Source organism: Lactuca sativa, chromosome 6 (assembly GCF_002870075.4).
Source record: "Lactuca sativa cultivar Salinas chromosome 6, Lsat_Salinas_v11, whole genome shotgun sequence".
NCBI lineage: Eukaryota > Viridiplantae > Streptophyta > Magnoliopsida > Asterales > Asteraceae > Lactuca > Lactuca sativa.
In genome coordinates, this window is record NC_056628.2 from 17,117,481 (window position 1) to 17,127,913 (window position 10,433).

A 10,433-nucleotide genomic window follows, 5' to 3' on the forward strand; every position below is an offset into this window, starting at 1 on the left:
ATGCATTAATTAGTTTTTTAAAATAACTAAAATGATTGGTCCAGAATCAATAATACAGGCACACAATAGATAATGAAAACATTTGAACCTAACTCTCTCTCTCTCTCTCTCTCTCTATATATATATATATATATATATATATATATATATATATATATGTGTGTGTGTGTGTGTGTGTGTGTGTGTGTGTGCGCGCGCGCGTTGAAGTTTAATATAGAAGCATTATTAACTATGAAACCAAGGAACCAATATTTTTTTTAACTTTTAGAGCTTGTTTTTTATAAAAAAAAAACAAAATAAAAATACAAAAATTCATAATTTTTTATCCTTTTTCCAATGATATCAAATTCGATTAAAAATTTGTTTTTTTCGTCAAATTCACAATATGAATTTATGCAGATTCACAATGTGGATCTAAACTCAGACAGTGAATCCGAAAAATATATTTAACATTCACTAAGTGAAGATATGAATTCAGATATTTTTAATTTTTTAATTTTTTTGATAAAGACTAAGCTCTATAATTTAAAAAATATATATATTTTTTGTTCCTTAAAAAACCATTGATAATGATTCTTTATTGAACTCTCTCTCTCTCTCTCTCTCTATCTCTATCTCTCTCTCTCTCTCTCTCTCTCTCTCTCTCTCTATATATATATATATATATATATATATATATATATATATATATATATATATATATATATATATATATATATATATATATATATATTAAGGCCAAATTTTGTTAAAATTTAATACAAATATTGGAGCCACACGAAACCGTGCTTTTAAGAACTTTGAGGAAAACAAATATGAAGAAACAAGTCGCATCCCTCTCTTATCGGCAATACACACCTCTCTTACTTTTTGTATTTTTATTTTTGTAATATTTATTGTATATACAACAAAATAGGCGGGAACTAACAAATGAGCAAGTCCAACGTCTAACTAACTAACACACGTGTAAATTACTAAATGCCCTTGTGCAGCTTAATTAGGAAATTGAAGCTAACAGTTTCGAACTTCAAAGTACATAAAAGGTTTCATTCCAATTGGGCCCCGATCCATCACATTTTCTCACTCTTGGCAAAAGCTACTTTCATCACCTTGGGCCCAAAACACCTCCTATCACAATTCACAAGGGTAATTCTGTAATACATAAATCCATTTTTAACTTCACTTGCATGAAATTACAACGATTTATTTAATTTTCTATTTTACCTATCAAAAAACAAATTTAAATAAATTAATGTATTACATTCTTTTAAAAACCGGTATTTAAACATTTTAGTTTGTTAACAATCACTATCCAAAACATCAACTTACAATTCAAAACCTAGATCAATTTAATAGAACTTATATAAAGTTGGTGAAGTAATAGCATATCTTAGCTAATAATCGTATTTAGAGTAATAAAACATGAGAAAATGACTCGAAAATATTTAAAAGGGTCAGACTTCAGATATTCGTTTTCACTCCGCAGAAACTTCTTTGCCATTATGGATGACAATTCTCGACACGACATGCGACACGACACGAAATAAATAGTTTGGGTTGAGTTTTTCAACCCGCCAACCCATTTATTAAACGGGTCATATATGGGTTTCTCAAAAAATAAACGGGTTAACCCGCCAACCCGTTTATATTCTTAATAAAAAAAATTAATTTATTTTTAAATTTATTTGTGTATCAAGTATTAGTATTTAACAGTGTTTTTAAAACCGGTTCTAACCGGCCGGTTGAACCGGTCGAACCGGAAACCGGAGGTCAGGACGGTTCAATTTGGACCGGTTTTATAATGACTTTCTGACTGGATTGAACCGGCCGGTTTTGGTAAAAAACCGGTTCAACCGGCTAAATTGAACCGGAATGGACCGGGTTGAACCGGATATTCTTAGGATTTTTGTGTTTGTTTTGGGCTCTTTTGTTTGATTTTGACTTCTATAATGATTGTTTTTATATGTTGCATTCTATTTACATTTGTAATACTAAAAAGATGACAAGTTTTGTAATCAATGTATGCAGAATAATTAAAAACATATAAAAATATAGAACCGGTTTGACCATCCGGTTGAACCGGAAAACGTCCCCCGACCGGTTCAATTAAAAAACCAGTTTTTAAAACATTTGTATTTAATAAGTATTATATAATATATACCATTGATTTATAGACCATTTGACTGTTTTGATATTTTGACGCGTGGTGGATTGTCTAAAGTCATAAGTCGTGACCTATAAGGTTAAGTCTGTAACTTGTTTCTAGAGGTGACAAAAATTAACACGATACGAAACCCGACATGAACCCAACACGAAATAAACGGGTTTGCGTAAGATAGTTCAACCCGTTTAAATAAACGGGTTGACACGATACGACACGAAAATTAAATGGGTAAGGTTAGGGTTGAGAATCTCAACTCGAATATGACTCAAAAATGACCCGTTTATTTATATGTAAGTTTTTTGAATTATTTAAATCATCTAGAAAGATACAAAACCAAAACCATAAGCAAAATAAAATCTTCGAATTGAATTGTTTTGTAATGTTGAAATGACTTAGCCGTCTACATCAAGACTTCATTTTTGTTTTTCCATTCTCTCCCAAACTACCCAGTCTCTTTCACCATTCTCACATCCTCATGATCTTATCATCCGCCTCCCCAACTCCCACTCTTTTAATTTTGTCATCTGAATTTGCTATGAATTCATCTATTATGCCTTCAAACTATTAGTTTTTCCTTTCCGCTACCCATGTCTTACTCTTTCAACATGCTCAATTTTTTAACCTCACATGACACGACATATTTCAAGGTATATCCCTAACCCGAAACCCGACACGAACTCGACACGAAAATAAACGGGTTGACACGATACGACATGTTAATTAAATGGGTCGGGTTAGAGTCGTGCACTTTCAACCGTATAGTGTTTCGACACGACACGAACCCCACACGACATGACACAATTGCCACCTCTACATGTTTCTATGAATGTTTTTAATTTTCATTTGGATGTTTAAGACTTAAATGTCTAAAATTCGAACCCACGAACCCAAATCTGAACCACGCACCCGCCAACCTGTAAACCCGTATAAATAAATGGGTTGGCGGGTCATATATGGGTTTATGTTCCAAATCCGCCAACCCGTGACCTGTATATTTAAATGGGTCGTGTTTGGGTTGACATATTTTGACCCGCCAACCCGCGACACGCCAACCCGAACACGACACGATTGTCAGGCCTATTTGTCATTCCCTCTTTGAAGGTCCAATCCCGAAGAACAAGTTCGCAGAGGGTATTGCAGACTCATTAAAAATTGCCAAAATATCCCTTCAGAATTGAATTATCCTTAAAAGGAAATCTCTTCAGTTTCTCAATAACTAATAGGTTTCAACCAAACATCATAATAATAGAAACAAACAAATTTATTCAGGAAATTCAAAATATACAAAGAATCCAGCAAATTTTTAAAGCCATAAATTAGGCCAAATAGTCAGTCATACATTGGCCACCAAATTACAAAAATCACCTTCAGTCAGGATTAGGAATCATCATCAGCACAAGTAGCAAGTTTCCAACATCATCCAAAAACCATCCCTTCAATCGACACAAAATCTTCCCAGATCAACATCAAGATCATCAGCTCCCATCATCATGCCCATCGTGTACTCACTTCCATCAGTCTCAAACCTATTTAATTCAGCTCCTACAAAGTCATCCAGATTAACCAAGTTCACCAAGTCACCAAAAATACCTTCATCTTCATTGGGTCCCACGCCTTTGACTTCAACCCCCTGCATGCAAACAAAACAATATATAATCAATCTAAAAAAAAACAAGAAAAGCAAAATCACCATTTTACCCTTTCTAGATCAAAAGGTTTACCTTGTCTTTGTTGTTGCTATTAAGGCCACCAGTAGGCACCCCGAAAATCGAGGCAAGGTCTTCATAAAGCATGACATCATCATCATTGCCAGGTGTATCATTTGCATTTGCATTTGCAGAAGAAGATGGAGCTGGTTCAGTTAGGGTACATGTACTTTGAGGTAAAGTCTTGTTGTTGATTGTAGCTGCTGGACCTTTCTGCTTGTAAATTACAGTCTCATTTGCAGAATATGTGATTGTAGATGAACCTGGTTCAGTTAAAGACAAGGTGAGTGGGCCCTTCTGCTTATCATCCGGTTTGTTTGTGGGCCCAGAACAGCTTGCCACATCATCATCCCACTCTTCTTCATTAAACGGTGCACCATATTGCGCACCATTTTTCGGCCCTGCACCCTCTTTCTCAAAGATTTTACACAGCACATACATATCCTGAAATACAATGTGTTAAAACATTATAATATAACCATTTGTTTGCTAAATTGGAGAGATATAAACTGAACAACCCTAATAAAATACCTGAACGACGCCTTCATCAGCTAACTTTTGATCTTCCATATTGTATTCATGCATGACCCAGTTTGTTCTTTGGCCATCTGATGCAGTTTTTAGATGAAAAACCAGAGTCTTGATTCTTGCTACAACTCTTCCTTTGTATTCAACCTTCCTGTCTTTCCCAGTGGCTTTCCAGAACCCAGATTCAGTTGTCCGGTTTGATCGGGCCCCACTTGAATATTTTTTTGATTTCGGACAAAAAAAGAACCACTCCAAGTCTCCACTTTTTAATGAGGATTTATCTGAAGATTCCGAAAGGATAATTTTGTAAGGTAAAAAGAAATATAAGCAAAAGTAATGCAGATAAAAGTTCAGTTAAAAGATAAGACAATGCACAAAAGTAGTTGAATGATTAATAAGATTTAGGTGATAAATGTCCTATCTATATTTTGGGTCTGCATTTAGCCATTCTTTAAAGTTTTTAATCACTACAAACCAATGTATGATAGCTTTTTTCATACAATAGCATGTATTAGACATTTGAAATTTGTATAAGATGTTTGAGATTAACACCTCTTATGCTTTTTTCATGTTATGTTTGGTTTAAGGAGTTTTAAGAATTCAGGATTCCTGCTATTCCTTTTTCTAATGAAATTACATTGTTTCTGGATGTTATAGTTGGTACCAGAGCATATGTTTTATGCAAATTAGATATTGCTTTGCTACCTAGGCCTAAACAAAATAGTGCAAGTATAAGCACCTAGGTAATGATGTTGCGCCTAAGCTTAAACTATGACAACGTTACAACTATGTTATGATGTTGAATACTCCTATGGAAGTAAATGATAATATTATATTAAAGGTGATGTAGAAGAATGAGAACAAGGGTTAAGTTGTAAGTATACATTGTGATATGATTTGTAAGAATGAGAACAATGTTAAATCTATCTTACCTTATTTTTACAGTGACATAACGAGCTGCATTGTATGGTGATTATGTATTTTACTATTTAGTTAATTCTTATTATCAATAAGTAAGTAAATATAGAGATCACTTCTTAGATAAAGATCAGAAGAGAAGTAGTAAGGAAAACAATGAAGGGGCTAGCAGTTTATGAAGATCAAGCAGTTAGTAGGTATCAATTTTTATGTAGTAAATACCAATGGGATTTAAGTATATGAATGTTACATGTTGTTTAGGAAAAATATTGCATGATTCTTTTAATAAAACAATATAACAAGTTTATAAGGAAATTGCCTAAGATGTGTACAAAGATAGCATAAGATGATTTAGCATATATTGTGCAATGTTAGAACTTAGGAGGAAGTTGTAGGTAAAGTGTATGTAATGATGCAGGAAGTAGTGTTACATGCGTATGCAAATGATGAAATGATCCTATAAAGCATCTGCAAAGTTTGTAATCAAGAAAGATTAATACCTGGAAGATCCCAGGGACTAAACTCGTATATATTGACTTCAGCAACAGCATTGACAATGATTCTCTTCCCCAATAACTTCCTCTTCAAATAGTACATTACCAACTCATGATCAGTAGGATGAAACCGAAACCCCGGAATGAGAGATGATCTTTCCATTGAAACAAAAAACTAATGAAATGTTCAAAAATCAATATCTTATGGAAACCAATAAATCTTTTGGTTAAATAACTAACTAGCAAACAACAAACACAAAATTTTTAATCGTTATCAGGTCCAATGGCGGAAAAATATCCACCCAAAGCTTCCCAGTCTTCCCCGGTTCATCAAGTGCACACGAGAATGTAACCACTTATGTGCGCAGGAGGTGGCAAAAGACATTTGTTTCCTGTATAAAAAAAACTATATATTAGAAGAGCAATCAAACCCAAGAAGATAATAATAGGATTCTTGCGTCCATGAATGTCCCAATTAGTACACTAAACATAAAAAGATCGGATATAATTTGATACAAAAAACCAACACTAGAGTTGAATTTTAGTAGTGTTAATCTAAAACAAGTGTAAGAAACCACACAAGATCGGACTTAATTTACAAAAAAGAACTCAAATCAACTTTGAAGTCGAGAACACTACCACGATCCAAACCAAAAGTCAACGAAAACCTAAATCTTGGACACGTAGTGTAATTTCAGTACAAGATTCACAGAAACCCTAGATTATTAAAGTCGGTCGAGTGGAATAACCCTAACGTTGGACGCGAATAACCCAGAGACAACATATAATCGTAACTGATACCAAGAATAAAAAGAATTTAACTTACCAAGATTGCAGAAGAGATTGAAGAGAACAAGATTAACGATAGAGATACAAATAAAAAGAAAACGCAGAAAGGTAGCTTACCGGAGAAGGATAGGGATGCGGGTGGCGCGAGAAATTTGGAGGAAGCAGTGTGGTGAAAGTGAGAGGTACGAAGGGCGGAGCTTGGAGGTTTTATGGAATGACAGTATACATGGCCCAGCCCACGCGTATTCCACTTGGTTTTGGGCACAAATTAACCAAATCAAGTGATAATTACATAATTAGAAAGGTTGTTTACATAAAAGTTTCAAGCTTTTTAAACTTTTTTTTTTCTTTGATTAAAATATTTTTTTTATAAAAATGGGTTTAATTTATGGTTGATTTTTCAAATAAGGATAAATAGGTAGTTTTTGTACCAATATCGGTAATGATATGATTACATGTCAAACATATGTGTATTTTGTAACGTCCCAAATTTAATCCAAAATTTTTATTTTTAAATAAAGATAATCATGCAAATCTTATTCCCAAAAAGTATGATTAAGCATTCATTTGTTATGTAAAAAGATGATCAAACCATAGTAATATAATGATAGTAAAATCAAATCAGCAAAAGTCTCTAAAACATATCCATGGATACGATGCAATCAAACCATGCCCTTCCCGTTGCAGTCAAACCACTTGAAAACATTTAACTTAAATGATTAATCGCAAAGCTTGGTGAGTTCTTCAAGATACCACATATCCAATATGAATGTTATGATTCAACCATAGCCTTACAACCACTTTTGGTGCTACAGCCTCACTAAATCTTTCCTGTTATGACCTCATCATAGTCTTTCATGCAAGTATTATGGACCTATAGTCTTTCATACAAGTTTTATGGGCCCCATAGTCTTTCATACAAGTGTTAAGGCCCACATAGTATTTCATGCAAGTGATATGGTCGCCATAGTCTTTCGTACAAGTGTTATGGCCCCCATACTTTTCATGAAGAAGGCCACAAAGACAATCTAACATACCATTAGTCCATGACACCTAGTATCCTACATAGTATAGTGAGAAAACTCATATGATTCTAGTAACATAACTCAACAGTGACCTCTACAAGTGGATCAGCTATCACAAACCACCTAATCACTCAACTGAGACCAAAAATCAATCCAACACTCAAATCCATTAAAATTTAACCAAAACTCATATCAATAAAAAAAATCAATGGTCAAAGGTTATTCGCGGTGCAACCCAGCTCTTGGTCATGATGCTACCACAAAATGTCAAAACAGTCTCAACTCAAAACTCGTGCCACGACCCCATCATTGGTCATGTCCCAAAATCTGAGGCAGAATCATCTTTCCATTAAGTTCTTAATACCTTATGACTAAGGCTTAAACTTTCCAGATCACATCAAAATAATGACTTAATGGATAAAGTTTCCAACTTTATTCATTTGCATGCCTAAAACACAACCATTTCTAAATCTAAGTCTAAAATTCGACCAAAATGATACAATCTTCATGCATGGTCAAATGGGAAGTTGGTCACACACATAATGCACCACTAAGGGTCCAGAATAATAGTCAAAACCATCTATCAACCTAGAATTATCCAAAATCCAAGGAATCAAGAGGAAAAAGGACCCGTTAAGCTCAAAATACTAGACCTAGCATGGAAAAAGCCTTAAAGGTAGGAGCTTGATGACTTATAGAGCACAAAGAGATGATAAGAAAGCTTATATTCTCTAGATCTAGCTTTTAGTGCACCAAATCTTTTTGTTTCTTCTTCAAGCTTCACCAAATTGCACCAAGAACACCAAAATAGGATGAGAGCGGCTAGGGTTTTGCGAGTTAAAATTTCTAGAGGTTTTTAGTCGCAAATGAGAGAAATTCTGTAACAACCAAAAATTTGAGTCAATTTAAAACATTTTATTTCATTCAAAAACCATTAAGTTCATACATCTTATTTTCAAAATAGTTTAAACATCAGAGTATCCCCCAGAACCATATCACGTGAATCATAAAACATGAGGAACGATACGATCACGCCTTCGCCTTGCCACAATCTCCTGAAGTACCTGAAACAATACACTAAACTGTAAGCCCGAAAGCTTAGTGAGTTACCCCCAAAATACCAACCACATACAACCATAATCATAACATATTGTATCACAATATAGAACATCCATGCCTCTCAAGTCTGTAGCATGACTGGTCCACCCTCAACAGGCCTTCAGTTCACCTGGTCCACTCTCTGAGTCTACAATATGACTGGACCGCCCGCGCCAAGCCTTCAGTCTACCTGGATCTATCCTAGCCTTCGATATGACTGGACCGCCATACCGGCCTACAATCTATCCGGACCGCTCGTAGGGTATGTTGGCCTTCAGCACAAGGCAGGACCGCCTCAACCCAAACATCAAGCAAATAACCATGTGTACATATAACAGGAAATCACATAACAGTCCATAGGCAAACAAATCGATCTAGCAGATCATAAAGCATAGCATCATCCTATATACTAGGATACCGACCTAAACTAGGTCACTAACATAACATCATCCTATATACCAGGATACCGACCTAAACCAGGTCACTAACATAACATCATCCTATATACCAGGATACCGACCTAAACCAGGTCACTAACATAACATTGTCCCAATTACCAGGACGCCGATCTAACAGATCAATAAGCACATCAACAGTACAAGTACAGATATCAGATATAACTATCTCACCGATCATCGATCATAGCAATCTCTCATGACCGAGGCATCGACCTAACCAGGTCACTAACATACTAATCCTAACGGATCACATGAGCATAACAACATACTGTCTATTCTGACACCAATCTAACAGATCATAACCACATGTAGCATATTGTAAGCAAGATAACACCTATAAGGGCCGGCCTTGGTGCCTTAGACCCTATTGATATAGTGATGATAACTCACCTGAAGTTGCTGACTGAAAAGATAAGACTAAGCTGCTCCGACCTCCGACACGATCTCCGCCACTGAACACTACCAAAGAACCAATTCCATAAATACCAATATTACCAAAGTACCCTTGGAAGTCAAACTAGTCAACTCTTGGTCAAGGTCAATGTCCTCAGTCAAAGTCAACCCTCCTGGTTGACTCTACTCGCTGAGTCGCCCGTCGACTTGCCGAGTTCCCCTTACCCAGAAAACTCTCATGACACAAGTTAACTCGCCGAGTCGCCCCAAGACTCACCGAGTCCAACGATCTCTGAGTCCCATCCCGTCGAACTCACTGAGTCGCCAACCAACTCACTAATCCAAGTGAAACGACCCAAAAAAAAATTTCATTTTCAATATCACCAAAGACCATAAATCTGAGTGTTATATAAATAAACCACACACTATGTATCTCAAACCATAGTAAAATACTATGAGTAAAACTGTATCATAACTGTAACAAAACATAATCAAGAAACTGAATCAACTCCCAGGATAAAAACTGAAGTTGTGGTGTGTGCGATGCCATCATCCCGAGCTCTTCCCTTTGCTTGCGGAAGTACCTGAAACCAAAACTGAAACTGTAAGCACGAAGCTTAGTGAGCTCCCCCAAACTACCACATACCATACAATACATATAAAGCACATATTGGGCCTTGCCCACTGACTGGGACCCCGTCCCCTGCATCGGACCGAAGTCCGGAGCTGACTCTCTGGGACCCCGTCCCCTACATCGGACCGAAGTCCGAAGCTGACTGGCTGGGACCCCGTCCCCTACATCGGACCGAAGTCCGAAACTGACTGGGACCCCGTCCCTTACATCGAATCGAAACCCGAAG

General features: G+C 35.9%; 1 protein-coding gene across 2 annotated transcripts; it reads right to left on the reverse strand.

The window, feature by feature from the left end:
• Positions 1–3,407: 3,407 nt before the first annotated feature.
• LOC111906100 (NAC domain-containing protein 82) lies at positions 3,408–6,868 on the reverse strand. Of its 2 annotated transcripts, none has more exons than XM_023901842.3 (5): positions 6,717–6,868; positions 5,817–6,202; positions 4,402–4,679; positions 3,886–4,314; positions 3,408–3,794 (listed from the first exon to the last, which is right to left on the reverse strand). In XM_023901842.3, the coding sequence occupies exons 2-5, from the start codon at positions 5,971–5,973 to the stop codon at positions 3,600–3,602; spliced, it is 1,059 nt and encodes a 352-aa protein (XP_023757610.1). In that variant the 5' UTR covers positions 5,974–6,202; positions 6,717–6,868; the 3' UTR covers positions 3,408–3,599. The 2 variants fall into 2 exon arrangements, with proteins under 2 accessions (XP_023757610.1, XP_023757611.1); XM_023901843.2 differs by lacking the exon at positions 6,717–6,868 and adding an exon at positions 6,637–6,676.
• Between the last annotated feature and the right edge of the window lie 3,565 nt (positions 6,869–10,433).